Source organism: Thamnophis sirtalis, unplaced genomic scaffold (genome assembly GCF_051295495.1).
Source record: "Thamnophis sirtalis isolate CommonGarterSnake01/CBP01778 unplaced genomic scaffold, rThaSir2_p1.2 scaffold_13, whole genome shotgun sequence".
NCBI classification, from domain to species: Eukaryota; Metazoa; Chordata; class Lepidosauria; order Squamata; family Natricidae; genus Thamnophis; species Thamnophis sirtalis.
Window position 1 is genome coordinate 54,708,445 of NW_028261393.1, and position 20,945 is coordinate 54,729,389.

The window sequence follows — 20,945 nt, forward strand, 5'->3', positions numbered from 1 at the left end:
AAAGGGAAAAAAAAGACCTGTAAAAGGGAAATGTCTCTTTCATGCAATTCTGGTTTCCCAAGTAGGAAAATATGAGCAGGGATGGGCTTAGTAATAGCAATAGCAATAGCAGTTAGACTTATATACCGCTTCATAGGGCTTTCAGCCCTCTCTAAGCGGTTTACAGAGTCAGCATATCGCCCCCACAGTCTGGGTCCTCATTTCACCCAGATAGATAGATAGATAGATAGATAGATAGATAGATAGATAGATAGATAGATAGATAGATAGATAGATAGATAGATAGATAGAGAGATATGGATGGATAGATAGATAGATAGATAGATAGATAGATAGATAGATGATAGATAGATAGATAGATAGATAGATAGATAGATAGATAGATAGATGATAGATAGATAGACAGACAGACAGACAGAGATATATAGAGATAGATAGATAGATAGATAGATAGATAGATAGATAGATAGATGATAGATAGATAGACAGACAGACAGACAGAGATATATAGAGATAGATAGATAGATAGCAATAGCAATAGCAATAGCAATAGCAATAGCAATAGCAATAGCAGTTAGACTTATATACCGCTTCATAGGGCTTTCAGCCCTCTCTAAGCGGTTTACAGAGTCAGCATATTGTCCCCAACAACAATCCGGGTCCTCATTTTACCCACCTCGGAAGGATGGAAGGCTGAGTCAACCTTGAGCTGGTGAGATTAGAACCGCCGAACTGCAGATAACAGTCAGCTGAAGTGGCCTGCAGTACTGCACCCCTAACCACTGCGTCACCTCGGCTCGGTTTAGCAGGGAGCAAGGAAGTTAGGTTGCATTCCAGCCAGCCTGGCGTGGTATTAGATCTTCGCGGGGAAGACTTTGGCAACTGTGAATCGGGAGCAAAACGTCCTTGGGGCTAACCGCGTCCACCATCAGATGCTTCCACAAGTCCCTGAAATAATTGTGCACATTTACGCTTGCAGATCTTCCAAGAAGTGAAAAGCAGCGACGTGGCCAAAACCTTCCGCAAAGCCATCAACAGGAAGGAAGGCATCTGTGCCATCGGCGGCACTTCGGAGCTGTCCAGCGAAGGGACCCAACACTCGTACTCAGGTGAGGCCAGGATTGTGACTCGTACTTTTCTGCTCTTCCTACATGAAGTTCTCACCATTGCCCAAAGGTCTCCTGTGGACCACACCATCAAGGTGCGCTTGGTGGCCAAAGTCCCAGTGGTGAAGCCAGTTGGATTTCTTCTCCACCTTCTTTTGATAGACCCAAGACCCTAATATCCATTAAGCCAGTGTTTTTCAACCTTGGCAACTTGAAGATGTCTGGACTTCAACTCCCAGAATTCCCCAGCCAGCGAATGCTGGCTGGGGAATTCTGGGAGTTGAAGTCTAGACATCTTCAAGTTGCCAAGGTTGAAAAACACTGCGTTAAGCCTGTAGTCCTGGTTCTTGAGTGATCTAAAGCAAGGAGAAAGCCTTTCTTGGGATTTTTCTAATACAAACAGTCCTCAGCTGAGCGTTTGTTGAACTACGCTTCAAAGTTATAATGGCTTCCGGCCAAAAAAAACACTTGGGTTCCAATTGTGGCCATAAGTTGAGGACTATCTGTAGTTAATGCAGCCTTGATCAAGGGGTGCCCAAGGGGACGAGGAAGGTAATAGCAATAGCGCTTAGACATATACCGCTTCATAGTGCTTTTATAGCCCTCTCTAAGCGGTTTACAGAGTCAGCCTATGGCCCCTCCGACAATCTGGGTCCTCATTTTACCCACCTCGGAAGGATGGAAGGCTGAGTCAACCTTGAGCTGGTCAGGATCGAACTCCTGACAGTGGGCAGAGTTAGCAATAGCACTTAGACTTATATACTGCTTCACAGTGCTCTACAGCCCTCTCTAAGTGGTTTACAGAGTCAGCCTCTTGCCCCCAACAATCTGGGTCCTCATTTTACCCACCTCGGAAGGATGGAAGGCTGAGTCAGCCTTGAGCTGGTCAGGATCGAACTCCTGGCAGTGGGCAGAGTTAGCAATAGCAATAGAACTTAGACTTATATCCTGCTAAACTGCTTTCCAGCCCTCTCTAAGCTGCTTAAAGAGTCAGCCTCTTGTCCGCAACCATCTGGGTCCTCATTTTACCCACCTCAGAAGGATGAGTCAACTCTGAGCTGGTGAGATTTGAACTGCCGAACTGCAGCTAGCAGTCAGATGAAGTAGCCTGCAGTACTGCACTCTAACCACTGCGCCACCTCGGCTCTGGGACAAGGTGGAGGACATGGCATTGCAGTGCAAACCCCCACCCTTCCGACTTCAAGGGGAGAACTGGCGTTGAGTCTCATAGCTATTCTCTTGCCTTGGCAAACCGTTGTACCCCATTCCAAGGGGTACAACGGTTTGCCAAGGTGGCGCAGTGGTTAAATGCAGCACTGCAGGCTACTGCTAGATCAGCAGTTCAGCGGTTCAAATCTCACCGGCTCAGGGTTGACTCAGCCTTCCATCCTTCCGAGGTGGGTAAAATGAGGACCCAGATTGTTGGGGGCAATATGCTGACTCTCTGTAAACCGCTTAGAGAGGCCTGAAAGGCCTATGAAGCGGTATATAAGTCTACTGCTATTGCTATTGCTATTCCACCCTACTCCCCACCCCCACGCAAGTGCCAGTGGGGGGCTTTGAGCTGCAGCTTTGGTGTTCCCCACCGGTGTGACTTGAGCGTGAACCTCAGAACTTCCTCTCTCCTTCAGATGAGGAGAAATACGCCTTTGTCAACTGGATCAACAAAGCTTTGGAAAACGACCAGGATTGTAAACATGTCATTCCCATGAACCCAAACACAGATGACCTCTTCAAAGCCATGGGGGATGGCATCGTCTTGTGGTGAGTCTCCTGCTCAGGGGCGAGGCCCATGGGGGCGGGGAGGTGGGCAGCAGAAGACCCCCCCCCCCACGAAGAGGGAGTCCATTTTCCGTCTTCTCTTTTAACGCCTTGGGTGGGTGTCCGTTTCCCTTTTTGCTTCCCTGCAGTAAAATGATCAACCTCTCCGTTCCCGACACCATTGACGAGCGAGCCATCAACAAGAAGAAGCTCACCCCATTCATAATTCAGGTGCGGGGGGGGGGGAATGCTTTGTTTCCTGGGTCTCCTCTCCCCACAGCTTAAATAAGGCTGGATCTGTTTGTGGTCCAAGGGGGGCGGCTAGGAGAAGGGATGGGTTTAGTTGGCTTTTAATTATTAAAAGAGCCTTTTGTGCTGGCTCTCTGTTGGACGTTGAAAGCAGAACCTTTCCCCAACAGAAGAGAGGTTTCTCAGTAAATATTAATTGCAATCAAAGAGGAAGATGAACCAAGACTGTTTGGCCGCTATCCAAGCGGGGAAACTTATCAGAAGCTTTTCAACGAAGAGTCCCTCCTTTCTTTCTCTCTCCTCTTCTTCTTCTTCTGTCTTCTCTTCCCCCCGCCTCTTTTTCCTCCCTTTCTCTTCCCTCCTCCCTTTTTTGTTCTTTCCTCTTCCCTCTTTTTTCCCCCTTTTCTCTCCTCTCTTCCCGCCTTGATTAGTTCCCGGCGTCTCAAGCCCTTATCTTGCTCTGGCATTGAGAAAGCCGCACATTTCTCTGTTGTTTTCATCCGGCTATCTCCCCCGTTCAAGGTTGGCCAGGCAGGAAATTTTAAATATTTTGGTCTCGGGGAAAAGAGTTTGTTTAATGCCCCTCATTGGGGGGGGGGAGGGTGATGGTGTGGCGAGGTGGCGGAGGTGGCGCAGTGGTTAAATGCAGCACTGCAGGCTACTTCAGCTGACTGTTATCTGCAGTTCGGCGGTTCAAATCTCACCGGCTCAGGGTTGACTCAGCCTTCCATCCTTCCGAGGTGGGTAAAATGAGGACCCAGATTGTTGTTGGGGGCGATATGCTGGCTCTGTAAACCGCTTAGAGAGGGCTGAAAGCCCTAGGAAGCGGTATATAAGTCTAACTGCTATTGCTGTTGCTAGATCCTGGATCTCATGACCTCAAGATGAGAAATATAAGTTGGAATGGAGAAGATGGATTGATTGCATTCGAAATAAATGTCGGACTACGAAATTTCAATTAGCTGATGAATGAACAAGGAATGCTGCAATTTATCTAAATTTAGTTTAATAAAAGGGGAGTTAAAGTACAAGAGGAACTAGGATGCTATAGGTAGTTAGCTTATGTTAGTGTATGATTGTTAAATGTTTATACCCTGTATTTTGCTCTGGGAAGTTGGGGGGAGGGAGGGTTGGAGGGGGGGGGGGAATAGCAATAGCAGTTAGACATATACCGCTTCATAGGGCTTTCAGCCCTCTCTAAGCGGTTCACAGAGTCAGCATATTGCCCCCAACAACAATCCGAGGTCCTCATTTTACCCACCTCGGAAGGATGGAAGGCTGAGTCAACCCTGAGCCGGTGAGATTTGAACAGCCAAACTGCAGAACTGCAGTCAGCTGAAGTAGCCTGCAGTGCTGCATTTAACCACTGCGCCAACCTCGGCTCTTCGGGAAGGGGAAATATTTGTAAAATTTATTAAAACTTTGCAATTAAAAAAGGACTACAGATGACTTCCTATGAAAAGGCTTCTTCTTCGTTTGCAGGAAAATCTGAATTTGGCTCTGAACTCGGCTTCCGCCATTGGGTGCCACGTGGTCAACATCGGAGCGGAGGATTTAAGGGAAGGGAAACCCCACCTGGTCCTCGGCCTCCTCTGGCAGATTATCAAGATTGGATTATTTGCAGACATTGAACTCAGCAAAAATGAAGGTAAGGGAAGCTCTCGGGGGCCTCTGCTGCCCATTGTCCACTATGCCCAGGTCCACTGTGGGTTGTGGAGGGCACTGAATGGGTTGTAATTGTAATTGTAATTTAATGACCTTATATGCCGCCCAATCCCCGAGGACTCCGGGCGGCTTACAAATACAAGACAAAATAAAAATCACAAATAGGGGGAAAGAAAACGAAGCAATTTAAAAACACAACATACATTCGGCTTAACTGGGGGTTGGACCTGATTTATAGATCAACAACCCCAGGCCTGCCGGAACAGCCACGTTTTGGTGGCTTTTTGGAAGGCCGCGAGAGTGGGAAGGATCCGGATCTCTGCGGGCAGATCGTTCCACAGAGCCGGAGCAGCTACAGAAAAGGCTCTCCCCCGAGTGGACGCCAGCCGGCATTGTCCGGTCGACGGTACCCGGAGGAGGCCTAGCCTGTGAGTTCTTATCAGCCGTCTAAATAAATATTTCACCATCAGTTAAAGCAAAGTATTTCCTAAATGGGTTAGTTCGGAAGCGTCAAGTATCTCCTTTCTTTCTAGAAAAGAATAAGATTATAAATTTTGTTTTCCAAAGGCGAAGTTTTTGCCGGAGACTTTTGCTCCCGCCCTCTTAGAATACCTAAATAGACCATCTCTCTTGGCCCCATCGAATAGATCCCATAAATTATTAAAACCCTGATTTGACCTTCTTTTGGTTTCATAATCCAGCATGATAGAAAGAAAGAGAGAGAAAAACATCTGCCAAGGACTTAACCCCCCAAGTCATTAATTTTGCTTCCCTTGTAAATAAAGTTAAGAGATCAAATCTAAGGATTACGATTCAGCAGAGGCCATTTTTAAAAAGAATTCTAATAAACCGCTCAGCCTTTAATGGATTTCCCTGAAGGGTTTTGAGAGCCAGCCTGCTGGGGTGATCAAAGATTTGGCCAGGCAGAGACCCCTGTCCAAATCATCCATTGGCCCTCAGATCTATGGGGTGATTTTGGACCAATTCTCCTCTCAGCTTCAGCCCCGTCCATCCTTTTGCAATTATGGGGAGGGAATAAAGAGACAGAAGCTTCCAGGATCTCTTGGGGCACCTGAAGGTTTACATCGGCTGAAGAAACACACGAAGTGTCTTCCTTGGGGAGGGTAAACCATGAATTGTGGGGAGGGGGCTGCAGTAAGAACATCGGGGACTATCTAACAAAATGAAATTCAATGGTGAAAAAAGTAAGGCTCTACATTTAGGCAAGAAAAACAAAATACAGTATAGGTGGTACCTTGCTCAATAGTAGTAACTGTGAGAGGGATCTTGGAGTCCTAGTGGACATTTAAATATGAGCCAGCCATGTGCAGCAGCTGCCAAAAAAGCCAACACAGTTCTAGGCTGCATCAACAGAGGGAGAGAATCCAGATCACATGAAGGGTTAATACCACTTTATAAGGCCTTGGGAAGGCCACACTTGGAATACGGCATTCAGTTTTGGTCGCCACGATGTAGAAAAGATGTGGAGACTCTAGAAAGAGTGCAGAGAAGAGCAACAAAGAGGATTAGGGGACTGGAGGCTAAAACATATGAAGAACGTTTGCAGGAACTGGGTGTGTCTAGTTTAATGAAAAGAAGGTCTAGGGGAGACATGATAGCAGTCTTCCAATATCTCAGGGGTTGCCACAAAGAAGAGGGAGTCAAACTATTCTCCAAAGCACCTGAGGATAGAACAAGAAGCAATGGGTGGAAACTAATCAAGGAGAGAAGCAACTTGGAACTAAGGAGAAATTTCCTGACAGAGAGAACAATTAATCAGTGGAACAACTTGACACCAGAAGTTGTGAATGCCCCAACACTGGAAGTCTTTAAGAAGATGTTGGGAAGGAGAGAAGGAGGGAAGGGGAAGGAGGGAGGGAAGGAAGGGGAGTAGGAGAGAAGAAACGAGGGAAGGAAAGAGGGAGGGAGGGAAGAAGAAGTAGGACCGTTGTAAGATAAGATGAATCTATGGGATGATAAAAAAGCAATCTTCAAGTATATTGTCAACAGTAGGGAAAAATTGTTATAAATACGCATTATTAATAACAGTTATGAGATCATAAAAAAAAGATGTTGGATAGCCATCTGTCTGAAAGGGTATAGGGTTTCCTGCCTAGGCAGGGGGTTGGACTAGAAGACCTCCAAGGTCCCTTCCAACTCTGCTATTGTATTGTGTTGTATTGTATTGTATTGTATTGTATTGTATTGTATTGTATTGTATTGTATTGTAAGTCTTCCTTCTCTCCTCCTTTTCAGCGTTGGCTGCCTTGCTGTGTGATGGGGAGACTTTGGAAGATCTGATGAAATTGTCCCCTGAAGAGCTTCTCCTGCGATGGGCCAATTTCCACCTGGAGAGTTCCGGCTGGCCCAAGATCAACAACTTCAGCTCCGAGATAAAGGTATTGGAGGTCTTGGTGGGTGGAGGTCCATGCAAGTCTTCCATTTGGGAAGGAGGGATGGGTGGAAGTTGAATGGTCCTCTGGGGAATCTGGTCTGGATTAAGTGACTTGCATCCTTCACCTTCTCTCGGTCCAGATTATTGTCCACCTAACCTTCTTAATTCTCTTCTTTCCTACGCTGTCCGGACTTCCTTCCTCTCTCTCTCTCTCTCTCTCTCTCTCTCCTTTTTCTCTCTTGATTTCACAAGCTTTCCGACTTCCAAAACTCTGTCAAGGTACAGGAACGCTTCCTACTTCTGATTGACATATTACATCCCGCGGGATTGATTCCTAACATTGGGCTGGGGAAAAAAAAAACTCAGATGCTTCTCATGGCGTCTTTCTCAACTTCAGGCTGGCTCTGGGGAATTCTGGGAGTTGAAGTCCACCCCCTCCCCCCGCATCTCAGAGTGGGAAGACCCTGCTCTAATCTAATCTTTGTCTGGTTCTGCCTCCTTCCAGGACTCCAGAGCCTACTTCCACCTCCTCAACCAAATCTCCCCCAAAGGACAGAAGGAAGGAGAACCACAAATCATCATCAACATGTCAGGCTTCAATGTGAGTGTGGGTCTTGGTGGTCTGCTGGGGACCTTGGAACTATCCTTCTACTCATCCTCAACAGAAGCTGTGTTTCCCACCCAATGACGTTGGTGGGCAACATTTGTGGTTATTAGAGGGTTCCTCCTAAGTTATCTCATTGTCTTTTGGTTTCAAGCAGAGGGACCTCTTCACCAGGGACACTCTGGCTGATTCTCACTGTCAAGATGCATTTCAATTCTTTGTTTGAAGGCCTTGTAGAAGATGGTCCATGTTAGCCTAGGATGGTTCTCTTCACTCCTTCTGTGAAGAACATCTCAAAGGAGGAGGGGGAGACATAAAAATAAATCAAGATGGCGGCCTCAGGGCTTGATCATGGCAGCCATCTTCACATCCCCGTGGAGTCCTTGAGGTCTTCCAGATCTCAGAGCCTGTCTTTGAAAATACTTCTCCCACAGTAGAAGTTAGCTTCCTCTAACCCAGGGGTGGCCAAACCTGGGAACTTTAAGACTGATGGACTTCAACACCCAGAATTCCCCAGCCAGCCATGCATGGCTGGTTGGGGAATTCTGGGAGTTGAAGTCCACCAGTCTTAAAGTTCCCAAGTTTGTAGACTTCTGATGTAAGTGGAGAGATTGCAGAGGAAGGGATTACAAGAGAGTAAATTATGCTGGCTGGGGAATTCTGGGAGTTGAACTCCACAAGTCTTAAAGTTCCCAAGTTTGTAGACCTCTGATGTAAGTGGAGAGATTGCAGAGGAAGGGATGACAAGAGAGTAAGTTATGCTGGCTGGGGAATTCTGGGAGTTGAAGTCCACAAGTCTTAAAGTTCCCAAGTTTGTAGACCTCTGATGTAAGTGGAGAGATTGCAGAGGAAGGGATTACAAGAGAGTAAGTTATGCTGGCTGGGGAATTCTGGGAGTTGAAGTCCACAAGTCTTAAAGTTCCCAAGTTTGTAGACCTCTGATGTAAGTGGAGAGATTGCAGAGGAAGGGATGACAAGAGAGTAAATTATGCTGGCTGGAGAATTCTGGGAGTTGAAGTCCACCAGTCTTAAAGTTCCCAAGTTTGTAGACCTCTGATGTAAGTGGAGAGATTGCAGAGGAAGGGATTACAAGAGAGTAAGTTATGCTGGCTGGGGAATTCTTGGAGTTGAAGTCCACAAGTCCCAAGTTTGTAGACCTCTGATGTAAGTGGAGAGATTGCAGAGGAAGGGATTACAAGAGAGTAAGTTATGCTGGCTGGAGAATTCTGGGTGTTGACGTCCACAAGTCTTAAAGTTCCCAAGTTTGTAGACCTCTGATGTAAGTGGAGAGATTGCAGAGGAAGGGATTACAAGAGAGTAAGTTATGCTGGCTGGAGAATTCTGGGAGTTGACGTCCACAAGTCTTAAAGTTCCCAAGTTTGAAGACTTCTGATGTAAGTGGAGAGATTGCAGAGGAAGGGATTACAAGAGAGTAAGTTATGCTGGCTGGGGAATTCTGGGAATTGAAGTCCACCAGTCTTAAAGTTCCCAAGTTTGTAGACTTCTGATGTAAGTGGAGAGATTGCAGAGGAAGGGATTACAAGAGAGTAAACTATGCTGTCTGGGGAATTCTGGGAGTTGAAGTCCACAGGTCTTAAAGTTCCCAGGTTTGGACACCCCTGCTCTAACCCAGAAAGTACCATCTGTGCCATTCCTTCCCTGTAGGAGAAAGATGACCTCAAGAGGGCCGAGTGCATGCTGCAGCAAGCAGATAGGCTGGGCTGTCGGCAGTTTGTTACCCCGGCAGATGTTGTGAGCGGCAACCCCAAGCTGAATTTGGCTTTCGTGGCCAACTTGTTCAACAAGTATCCAGCCCTCACCAAGCCGGAAAACCAAGACATTGACTGGACATTGCTAGAAGGTGAGAAGTTTCTCCTTCTGGGTGATTAATGGGAGGGTGGGTGAGAGAGAAAGAGAGAGGAGAAAGAGGAGGAGGGAGGGAGGGAGGGAAGGAAGAGAGGGAGGAAGAAGGGAGGGAGGAAGGAAGGAAGGAAGAAGAGAGGGAAGGAAAGGAAGAGAGGGAGGAAGAAAGGAAAAGAAGGAAGGAAAAAGGGAAGGGAAGGAAGGGAGGGTGGAGGAAAGGAAGAAAGGAAAGGAAGAAAGGAAAGGAAGGAAGGAGGGAGGAAGGAAGAAGAGAGGGAAGGAAAGGAAGAGAGGGAGGAAGGAAGAAAGGAAAAGAAGGAAGGAAAAGGGGAAGGAAAGGAAGGGAGGGTGGAGAAAAGGAAGAAAGGAAAGGAAGGAAGGAGGAAGGAAGAAGAGAGGGAAGGAAAGGAAGAGAGGGAGGAAGAAAGGAAAGGAAAGGAAGGAAAAGGGGAAGGAAAGGAAGGGAGGGTGGAGAAAAGGAAGAAAGGAAAGGAAGAAAGGAAAGGAAGGAAGGAGGGAGGGAATGAGGAAGGAAGAAGAGAGGGAAGGAAAGGAAGAGAGGGAGGAAGAAAGGAAAGGAAAGGAAGGAAAAGGGGAAGGAAAGGAAGGGAGGGTGGAGAAAAGGAAGAAAGGAAAGGAAGAAAGGAAAGGAAGGAAGGAGGGAGGGAAGGAAGAAGAGAGGGAAGGAAAGGAAGAGAGGGAGGAAGAAAGGAAAGGAAAGGAAGGACAAAGGGAATAAAAGGAATGGAGAGAGGAGGAAAGGAAGAAAGGAAAGGAAGAAAGGAAGGAAGAAGAGAGGGAAGGAAAGGAAGAGGGGGAAGGAAAGGAAACAAAGGAAGGATAAAGGGAAGGAAAGGAAGGGAGGGAGGGAGGAGGAAAGGAAGGAAGGAAGGAAAGGAAGGAAGGAAAAAGGAAGGAAAGGAAGGGAGGGAGGGAGGAGGAAAGGAAGAAAGGAAAGGAAGGAAGGAAAAAGGGAAGGAAAGGAAGGGAGGGAGGGAGGAGGAAAGGAAGAAAGGAAGGAAGGAAGAAGGGAAGGTGGAAGGAAGGAAGAAGGGAGGGAAGGAAAGGAAGGGAGGGAGGGAGGAGGAAAGGAAGAAAGGAAGGAAGGAAGAAGGGAAGGTGGAAGGAAGGAAGAAGGGAGGGAAGGAAAGGAAGGGAGGGAGGAGGAAAGGAAGAAAGGAAAGGAAGGAAGGAAAAGGGGAAGGAAAGGAAGGGAGGGAGGTAGGAGGAAAGGAAGAAAGGAAGGAAGAAGGGAGGGTGGAAGGAAGAAGGGAGGGAAGGAAAGGGAGGGAGGAGGAAAGGAAAGAAGGAAGAAGGGAGAGAGGAATGGAAGGAAAGAACGAAAGAAGGAAGGAAGCTATCTTTGCATCTCTGTCTACTGAAGACTTCTTCTGCTCTCTTGTCTCTCAGCATTTTGAGGTCACGTGCTTTAATTTTGTGCCTGTGGTCTTGTCTATGCGTAGAGTAGCAAAGGCAGGCGCCTTCAACAGCATCTCTTTGTAACTTAGGTGAAACCCGCGAAGAGCGGACCTTCCGCAACTGGATGAATTCTCTCGGTGTAAACCCACACGTCAATCATCTCTACGGGTGCGTCTGGCTTCTCTTCCGGAGGCCCAGTTGACATGGCCAGGATCCCATCTTCCGTCCTCGGGTCTCTTTCGGAAAACTGAACTTCTCAGCGAGCAGATTTCTCTTTTCTCTTCTAGTGACCTCCAAGATGCCCTGGTGATTTTACAGCTCTACGAGAAGATCAAAGTTCCCGTCGACTGGAACAAAGTCAACAGACCCCCATACCCAAAACTCGGGGCAAACATGAAGAAGGTGATGGAGCCTGGCGGGGTTTCTAAACTAGCCATTTTCGGTTCAGTTCAGGGAAATCTTGTTGCTTTAGCCCAGTGGTTCCCAAACTTGGCAACTTTAAGACTTGTGGATTTCAACTCTCAGAATTCTCCAGCCAGCTCTGCTGGCTGGAGAATTCTGAGAGTTGAAGTCCACAAGTCTTAAAGTTGCCAAGTTTGGGAACCACTGTTTTAGCCCATGTTGGTAAAAGAGTTCTGGATGCCGTCCCAAAGAGCTGATAGCTGAGTCCCACTCTTCCCTCCAGGCAGGATTGGGCCAAAGAGCCAATTTCCCCCCTTGAATTCCGTGAAATGAAGCTTCTCATTAGGGATAAAGATCTCGCTTGGCTTATAGAAAAGACTAGCTTTGTGTTGTGGCCCACCAGTGGCCAACAGATTCGGAGAGTGAGGAGGTTGGGGAGGAACCTGGGCCAGTCCTGGAGTCTGGGGAAGGCTCCGATGAGGGCTCTGTGTCGGAGGCAGAAAGGGAGCCAGGGCCGTCTGACAGTTATCAGCTGCCTTTGGAGTCAGACTTCAGCGAGGCAGAAGAACAGCTGGAGCCTGTTCCCAGTGTGCGCATGCGCAGAATTGCCAGACAAAGGGAACAGCTAAAGAACAGGGGTCGACTTGGGAGTAAGGCCACAGGTAGACGGTGAATGGCCCCTCCCAGAGGAAATAAAAGAGGAGCGAAAGGGGAGTGGAGTTTGCAGGAGACCATTAGTCCACTTCATTGGTTCGTGACTCTCCGAGACTCCTTGCCAAGTTCTGCAGAGATCGGCCTGGCAGTTCTCCAAGCCTGATGAGGTCTGTGACTGTAAATCCTCCTTTGAAAGACTTTGCTGGATGCGAATGAGCAGAACTCACAGTCAATTAATAAAAGGGTATTTTTGTCGGGACAAGGAGTCTCTCGGGAAGCCTCGGTTAGAACACTTGGGGGCATTTCTAACTCCAACGTCTTCTGGCTATGAGGGATGAAAAGAAGACCACTAAAGCCGCTTCCTGGCCCCACCCAAGATTTAACTGTGATCTCTCCCTCTCCCTCTCCCCCTTCTCTCCCCTCCAATCTCCTCCTATCTCATCAAACAGCTGGAAAACTGCAACTATGCGGTTGATCTAGGAAAGCATCCCGCCAAGTTTTCGTTGGTTGGCATTGGCGGACAGGATCTCAACGACGGGAACCCGACCCTCACCCTGGCTTTGGTCTGGCAGTTGATGAGAAGGTATCCCCGCATCCCTACCACTTAGTCCAAAGTCATTTGAGGCTCACACCCTCCATGGAAAACCTACATTTCTAGGGGTTCAAACACACCTAGACGTTCTCTTCGAGACTTCCCCCAGTTTTTGGGTCCCGGGTAACTTTTCTACATCTCCTTTGTCCAGATATACTCTGAATGTCCTGGAGGACCTCGGAGATGGTCAGAAAGTCAACGATGACATCATTGTAAATTGGGTGAACACAACTTTAAAGGAAGCTGGGAAATCAAGTTCTATCCAGAGCTTTAAGGTGGGTGATTTGAGATCTTCTTGTCGCAAAGATTGGGACCGGGAGCAGCTGGAGTGAGTCGATCAGGAAATGGACAGATGTTGATCCTTAGAGCAGAACCTACAAACGGGCCCATTCCACCCCATTCCCCCTATTCCAACAGCTGGATTTTTAAAGGCTTACTGAGCATGTAAAAGGAGTTTTGCAATAAAACAATGCTGAGGTTTTTTGCTCATTTACAGTCATAACTTTCCTGGCCATCTTCAGAGAGCGGCCTTGTCTCCAGAAATCAAAGCAATCGGGCATTATTGAAAAATAAAAAATTATCCTGGACACCACCAGTAAAAACGGTTTCGTATCTCTGCTGGCAGAAAAAGATGTTGGTTGTGCTTTGCACAAGAGCCGAGGTGGCGCAGTGGTTAGGGTGCAGTACTGCAGGCCGCTTCAGCTGACTGCTATCTGCAGTTCAGCGGTTCTAATCTCACCGGCTCAGGGTTGACTCAGCCTTCCATCCTTCTGAGGTGGGTGAAATGAGGACCCGGATTGTTGTTGGGGGCAATATGCTGACTCTATAAACCGCTTAGAGAGGGCTGAAAGCCCTATGAAGCGGTATATAAGTCTAACTGCTATAGATAGATAGATAGATAGATAGATAGATAGATAGATAGATAGATGATAGATAGATAGATAAATAGATAGATAGATAGATAGATAGATAGATAGATAGATAGATAGATAGATAGATAGATAAGAGCCGAGGTGGCGCAGTGGTTAGAGTGCAGTACTGCAGGCCACTTCAGTTGACTGTTATCTGCAGTTCAGCGGTTCTAATCTCACCGGCTCAAGGTTGACTCAGTCTTCCATCCTTCTGAGAAATGAGGACCCAGATTGTTGGGAGCGATATGCTGACTCTGTAAACCACTTAGAGAGGGCTGAAAGCCCTATGAAGCGGTATATAAGTCTAACTGCTATTGCTATTGCTAAACCCCCAAACACTACAAATTTGAGTACTGTTCCAAGCCAACCAGACACATCACCAGCTGACCAGTCCTTCTCCAGTGACTGGGCTCCAACATATTCTCCCCCACCTCCCAGTGGTGAGTTCTGGATCCCGGTGTAACTGGTATGGTGCAATGGGGGCCCAGCATCCACCACATGAATGCGTGCAGCGCACGCATGCATCCTTCCCCCTTGTGACGCCTCCGTGATGCTCCAGCTGTTTGGCGGAGCATCGTGCAAGCCCCATGCACTTTCTGTGTATGCACAGAAGCACCGAAGAGCTCAAATACAGGTAAAGAGCTCGGGCATGTGGATGGGGCCTCCGGAGCACCATACCGAAACGGTTCCCGGTGCTCCGGGCAGGCACTGGTATGCCAGTACTGGGGCATACTGCCCGCACCCCACCACTGTTCCCTCCCCCATTTAAAATGGGTGGTATCAGTGGTGGGGTTCAGCCAGCCCGCACCTATTCAGGAGAACCGGTTGTTAATTTTCTAATCAGTTGGGAGAACCGGTTATTGGAAGAAATCTCCTTTTGTTTTTTCCCCCACTTTCCAGGGCTAATCCTGTAAGGAAGGCAGGAAGGAAACATTCTGGTGTTGTTTCTAGTCTAACCTTTATTGCCCTGCTTACAGAAACTGCCCCTCTGGTTAACCCTGATTCCATTGTCACAGCTAAGGCGAAGCGCCCATTGATGTGAGTGGCATTGAGTTGGCCACGCCCACACGCTCACATGACCACAGAGCCCCATCTACCCGGATGGTCATTAGGGCAGAGAACCGGTTGTTCAATTATTTGAATCCCACCACTGGGTGGCATTCATCGGATGCGTCCACCCTTTTCATTGAGGTGACCCTCATTTTTCTCTCCAGGACAAAAGTATCAGCAGCAGCCTGGCCGTGGTGGATTTAATCGATGCTATTCAACCTGGCTGCATAAATTACGACCTTGTGAAGACAGGCGAGCTCTCGGAGGAAGACAAGCACAGCAATGCCACGTGAGAGGCCAGAATTAGCTGCTCTTTCAGCCTTCCTCTGGGGCAGGGCTGGTTCAGATGGCACATTTAAAGGGGGAGGGAGGGCTGTTGGTCTGAGCTCCGAGCTTGGCAATTTGGTTGCAAACGTTTCATCACCATTCGAGGAGGAGTCGTCAGCTTGCTTTGAAGTGTGCTCGTCTGCCGGGACACTGGCTTTTAAATACCATATTTTTTGGAGTATAAGACGCACGTTTTTCCCTCAAAAAAAGAAGGTGAAAATCTGGGTGCATCTTATACACTGAATACAGCATTTTTGGCATCCCGAAACCTCACCCCCTTTGCAAAAATGTCCGTGCATAGCCTTTAGGAGGCTTCCAGAGTGCTCCTGGGAGCTGGGGAGGGCAAAAATGAGGAAAAAATGGGCTGTTTTTTGCTCGTTTTTGCCCCCCAGCCCCCAGAAGCACTCTGGAAGCCTCCTAAAGACTATGCATGGGCATTTTTTTGACAAAAAGCGGGCCCGTTTTTGAAAAAAATGGGCCATTTTTGGGAAGTCTGCAGAGTGCAAAAACTTAAATTCCCAATTTGCCTCTTCAAAATCTTGGTGCGTCTTATGCTCCGAAAAATAGGGTACCTTTTGATGTGATGTAAATTAGTGTGGATGTAGTTCGTTACTTCTGAGTCCTGGTCTGATTGTTGATTGGCTGTTGTTCCTCGGTCTTTGGTTCTGAGTATCGTCCGTGTGATGTAAATTAGTGTAGTTGGTTCAGATGCTTCTGGCTTCGGACTGTTGGAATGGCTGGTTCTGAAACCGGACCACCACTCAGAAGCACCTGAACTAACTACGCTAATTTACATCACGCAGATAAATTTAAAAAAGGTCACATTAAAAAGGTATTCGAAGACCCGTGTTCTGACGGACGAGCACACTTCAAAGAGCACGGACGACGTCTCCTCGAATGGTGACAAAATGTTCGCAAACAAACTGCCGAGCTCAGAGCAACAGCTCGAGCTACTCATAATCAAACGCATCTCAGGCACGTTTAATCTCAGGTGGCGGCGGAAGGTGTCGTCAGTGGTCATGCCAAGACCTGAGCCACGGCACCAGCTATGGCTGGCGAGCCATAAGAGCTGGGCTCACCCGTTCTCGGTTCAAGGGAAGCCAGCCGGACTCCCTCGCCTGGCAAGAGCCGAGGTGGTGCAGTGGTTAAATGCAGCACTGCAGGCTACTTCAGCTGACTGCAGTTCTGCAGTTCGGCTGTTCAAATCTCACCGGCTCAGGGTTGACTCAGCCTTCCATCCTTCCGAGGTGGGTAAAATGAGGACCCGGATTGTTGTTGGGGGCGATATGCTGACTCTGTAAACCGCTTAGAGAGGGCTGAAAGCCCTATGAAGCGGTATATAAGTCTAACTGCTATTGCTATTGCTATGTCCTTCACCAGGGCTCCGGGGGCAGTTTAACCCATCCTCCATCTATCCCCAAGGGAGTTAGACTGGCTCAGGGTTCAAGGCCTCCTCTGCTGGGGTGGATGCAGATCTCTTGCCCCATCTGAACGGGCCCTTCTTTCCTCTCCTAGGTACGCCGTCTCCATGGCCAGGAGGATCGGTGCCCGCGTCTATGCCCTGCCAGATGACGTGGTGGAAGTGAAGCCCAAGATGGTGATGACCGTGTTTGCCTGCCTGATGGGCCGAGGGATGAAGCGCGTTTAAAGAGCAAAGACCCCCCTCCCCCAGCCTGCCCCCTCCCCACCCCCCAGCGCAGATGCCCGACTGAAGTGCTCTGCTCCGCTTCCGGAAGAGTGGACTCTCTTTGGCTCAAGGACTCTCCGTTGGCCTTAGGCTACCCAGACCAGGAGAGGTCTGGGAGAGGGGGTTGGGAACCAACCCAGCCACCTCCCTCCCTCCTTCCCTCCCTTCCTCAGAAATTTCAAGGTTGCATCTCCTCAAGTGTCCAAGGGAACAATTCGCACTCGTGCCGGTGGCGGGCACACCGACCAAAGCTTTCTTTCCTCGTCCAGAGGGGCAGTTTTCGGGAGAGTGGCCAGCTTTAAGGCTCTCTCCGGCCCTGAAAGGAAGAAGGAAAGGAAAGGAAAGAAAAAGTTTCCTTTAAAAAAAAAAAAGAATAATAATAATAATAATAGGAGTTTCTAGTGGTTCAAAGGTTTGAGATGGGCTTGACTGTTTCTTTTATTTTTTCCTTTGTAATTTAACCTGCTGTTCGGTCATGGGTGCAAATCCAGCAACGTTTTTAAGCCACACCTTTAAAGGAATCAAAAACCACTTAGTAGAAATCATACAATATTAGGCAGGAAGGCAGGAAGGTTTTACGGAATTTATCCTCTCGGGGAAGCTCCTTCGTCGCACCCCCCGTTCTTCACCACCTAGCCACAGAGAAGGAGTCGTGCCACTGAAAAGTCTCAGGAGCCCGTTCTCTGGCTCCCGATACTCCTGGCTCTCTCTCGCTTTCAAGTCCGCCTCCCGAAGGACTAGAAACTTGGTTAGGTTTCGATTTGAGTGCGAGCTGGGGGGGGGGAAGCGGAATTTGGTGCCCCCGCTGCCCCCTGGTGGTGCCTTGGCACCTGGCCGGGTTGAAGTGGGTTTCCCTGCAGCCTTCCGAAGCCTACGGTGCTGCTTTCATTTGCCTTCGCAGCACAAGCGTGTTGTCGCTTCCCTCTTCCAACAAAAGCACAACACTTTTGCCTTTGTGCGAGTTTTTTTATTTTATTTCCACGTTACTCGCCAATCTCCAAAGGCCACCGCCTTGCCTCGGCTTAATCGAACCCAGAGAACTCGAATTGATGCAATGTTTATATATGCTGCCTTGGTTTTCTTTTATATTTTTGCCTGGACATATTTTTTTAAAGTTTTGTTTTGTTTTTTCCAAAAACTGCATGGAAACCATTTAAAAAAAAAAAAAGATATTTAAGTCGACAGGAGCTGTTTGTTAACAAACTGTGTGAGAAGGGTGCCACGGGGGGGGACCGGGCCCGTTCTGCAAAAAGGCAGGGACTAGTAACTTGAAGAGCGGAACGGGCCGAGATTAAAGAAACTATTTTTTATAAATAAAAGGAAAAAAAATGTTATCACCAAAGAAAAGGCTTTTTATCCATAGGAGCAAGTATATTCTGGCTTTAGCAAGCTGTTAGCTACCCCTGAGATCACCTTGTTACGTATTCACAGCATTGGATTATGGTGGCGAAGCAGTTGATGAAGAAATAAAAAAAATGGTTTATAAACCTGGCATCTGGATTTCTTTCACAAAACCTCTTTGAAACTCAACTCTGGCTTGGAATCCTGGTACAGTCCAGGATATTATGGATATTAAGAGCCGAGGTGGCGCAGTGGTTAGAGTGCTGTACTGCAGCCACTTCCGCTGGCTGTTATCTGCAGTTCAGCGGTTCAAATCTCACCGGCTCAGGGTTGACTCAGCCTTCCATCCTTCCGAGGTGGGTAAAATGAGGACCCAGACTGGGGGGCCCGATATGCTGACTCTGTAAACCGCTTAGAGAGAGCTGAAAGCCCTATGAAGCGGTATATAAGTCTAACTGCTATTGCTATATCTCTCCATTAACAGATTAACAGAGTTGGAAGAGACCTTATAGGCCATCTAGTCCACCCCCAAGCAGAAGACCCTACACCATTTCTGACAGGTGGCAGTCCAGTCTCTTCTTGAAAGCCTCCAGGGATGAAGCTCCCACAACTTCTGTTCCATGGGTTGATTGTTCTCACTGTCAGAAAGTTCCTCCTTATTCTAGGTCGAATCCCTCCTTGGTTAATTTCCATCCATTATTCCTTGTCTGGCCTTCGGATGCTTTGGGAAATAGCTTGACTCCCCACCTCTCTATGGCAGCGCCTCAAATATTGGAAGACTGCTATTCTATATCCCCTGGCTTCTTCCTGCTAATATTCCTGGCAGTCAGTCGGTGGGTTGAAATCTTTTAGTCATATAAACGAGGGGTGTCCAACCTTGGCAACTTTAAGCCCTGTGGACTTCAATTCCCAGAATTCCCCAACCAGCATTGCTGGGGAATTCTGGGAATTAAAGTTTATAGGCCTTTAATGTTGTTGAGGTTGGGCCCCCCTAATATAAACAGAATGTGAATAACCTCACCACCTCTTCATTTCTACCACGGTCAACATTCACACAGCCAGCTAAACTATGGTTTTTGCCTAATAATAAATTTATTGGCTAAATCACTCTGGGATAGGCTTGTGATGACCTGTTTTGCCTCGAGCCCTGCTTCAGTCACAGAATGCCTAGTTTCAACACCTAAAGGGGCAAAGAACCTTAACAAAACCTTCCCAACAGTAAAGTCCAAACATCCAAACCTTCAGAAGGGAGTTACAGTTATACACGAGTAAAGGAATTTTAACGCAGTAAATTCAAGAAAAAAACGAACATGGTGAAAAGTTGCTCGGTGCCACTAGGGGGCGCTCTAAACTTTCCAATGGGATGAACCCAACACTGGAATTCAGATCTGGAAAGTTTAAAAAGTGTTTGTATTCCCCGAGATGATCTCAGCTTGATGGTGGCTGGGTGGGAAATGTGAGATTTGTATTCTGGAGAGGGGGCTGAGAGAGGTCTCTTCCTTGGATGGAGGCATCAGTGCTTTTTGGGGGGGGGGCGGGGGGAAACGGGGCATTCTTACTCTTCCTCTAAGCCAGGGCTCTCCAAAATTGGCAAATGTAAGGCTTGTGGACTTGAATTCTCAGTATTCCCCAACCGGCATGGTTAGCACTACACCAGCACTGATGATGTTACCTAGTTTGGCTCATGATGAGACATCTGCGAGAAATCCACCAAGCTCAGAGAGCACCATGCTGTGGCATCCTCCAGTCTCAAAAGACTAGGGTATCGTGCTCTGGAAAGAGGTCCTCTAAAGCGGTTCCACCACAAAACCGCAGACGACAAAATCGCGGTCGACGAAAGCACGCATTTGACGTCATCACAGCGCGACGAAAACATCGCGCTGTGATAGAAAAATGTAAAAATAAAGTGAAAACCTTACCCTAACCCCCCAAACCTAACCCTAAACCTAACCCTTAACCTAACCCTAAACCTAACCCTAAACCTAACCCTTAACCTAAGCCTAAATCTAACCCTAAACCTAACCCTTAACCTAACACTAAACCTAACGCTAACCTTTAACGTAACGCTAAACGTAACCCTAACGCTCTAAACCTAACCCTAACCCTTAACCTAACCCTAACCCTAACCCTAAACCTAACCCTAAACCTAAACCTAAACCTAAACCTAACCCTTACCTTTATGTGAATCGGCTTGCTTTAATTTTATTTTTATTTCAATTTTTAATTTTTTTCGTCGCGCTGTGATGACGTCAAATGCGCGCTTTCGTCGATCGCGCTTTTGTGGACCGCGGTTTTGACGGGTCACGCTCTAAAGCAGCATCTGGTGTGGCTAAAAAGCCAGGTTAATTCAGCCCAGGTTCTGAGTTGGCATTCCTGAATCTGAGGTTCAGCAGAAGGTCTGGACCACAGCCTGTCTGGCTGGGGGGTTGGGATTTATCAACTGGTATGTCTGTGGGGTAACTTCCCCCCCCCCCCCCCGCCAGCACAATTGCCAATTGGAAACTAAAGATGTGAGATTATCGAAAGCTTTGCAGGAGAAATAATGGTCTCGGGGAATGAAGTCAGCCATGGATTGTCTTTCTCCTTGGCTGGAAGTAGAATAGAATAGAATAGAATTTTATTATTTGTATGCCGCCCTTCTCCGGGAGGACTCAGGGCGGCGAACAATTCAAAAGGGGGAACATAAAAACGAAATACAAATAATAAAAATAGGCAACAGTCGCACAACCATACATGTCGAGAGGGGAGGGAACTCATCACCCCCAGGCCTGCCGGCAAAGCCAGGTTTCGACGGCTTTTCGGAAAGCAGGGAGAGAGGTGAGGGTCCGAATCCCTGCGGGGAGTTCATTCCAGAGGGCCGGAGCTACCACAGAGAAGGCCCTCCCCCGGGTAGTAGCCAGGTGGCATTGGCTGGTAGAT

General features: G+C 47.8%; 1 protein-coding gene across 3 annotated transcripts in view; it reads left to right on the forward strand.

The window, feature by feature from the left end:
• The window catches only part of PLS3 (plastin 3), a 41,211-nt gene extending 23,039 nt beyond the window's left edge, over positions 1-18,172 (forward strand). For 2 of the 3 annotated variants that reach the window (XM_087728372.1, XM_087728373.1), the window contains exons 4-17: positions 980-1,109; positions 2,738-2,870; positions 3,017-3,098; positions 4,599-4,764; positions 7,038-7,180; positions 7,429-7,455; positions 7,682-7,777; positions 9,446-9,641; positions 11,152-11,230; positions 11,350-11,464; positions 12,568-12,701; positions 12,862-12,985; positions 14,836-14,960; positions 16,514-18,172. In XM_087728372.1, the coding sequence (XP_087584498.1) occupies positions 980-1,109; positions 2,738-2,870; positions 3,017-3,098; positions 4,599-4,764; positions 7,038-7,180; positions 7,429-7,455; positions 7,682-7,777; positions 9,446-9,641; positions 11,152-11,230; positions 11,350-11,464; positions 12,568-12,701; positions 12,862-12,985; positions 14,836-14,960; positions 16,514-16,646 (1,683 nt within the window). In that variant the 3' untranslated portion in view covers positions 16,647-18,172. The remainder of the gene's footprint in view (positions 1-979; positions 1,110-2,737; positions 2,871-3,016; positions 3,099-4,598; positions 4,765-7,037; positions 7,181-7,428; positions 7,456-7,681; positions 7,778-9,445; positions 9,642-11,151; positions 11,231-11,349; positions 11,465-12,567; positions 12,702-12,861; positions 12,986-14,835; positions 14,961-16,513) is intronic. The other variant, XM_087728374.1, reaches the window with a different exon arrangement.
• Positions 18,173-20,945: the final 2,773 nt, after the last annotated feature.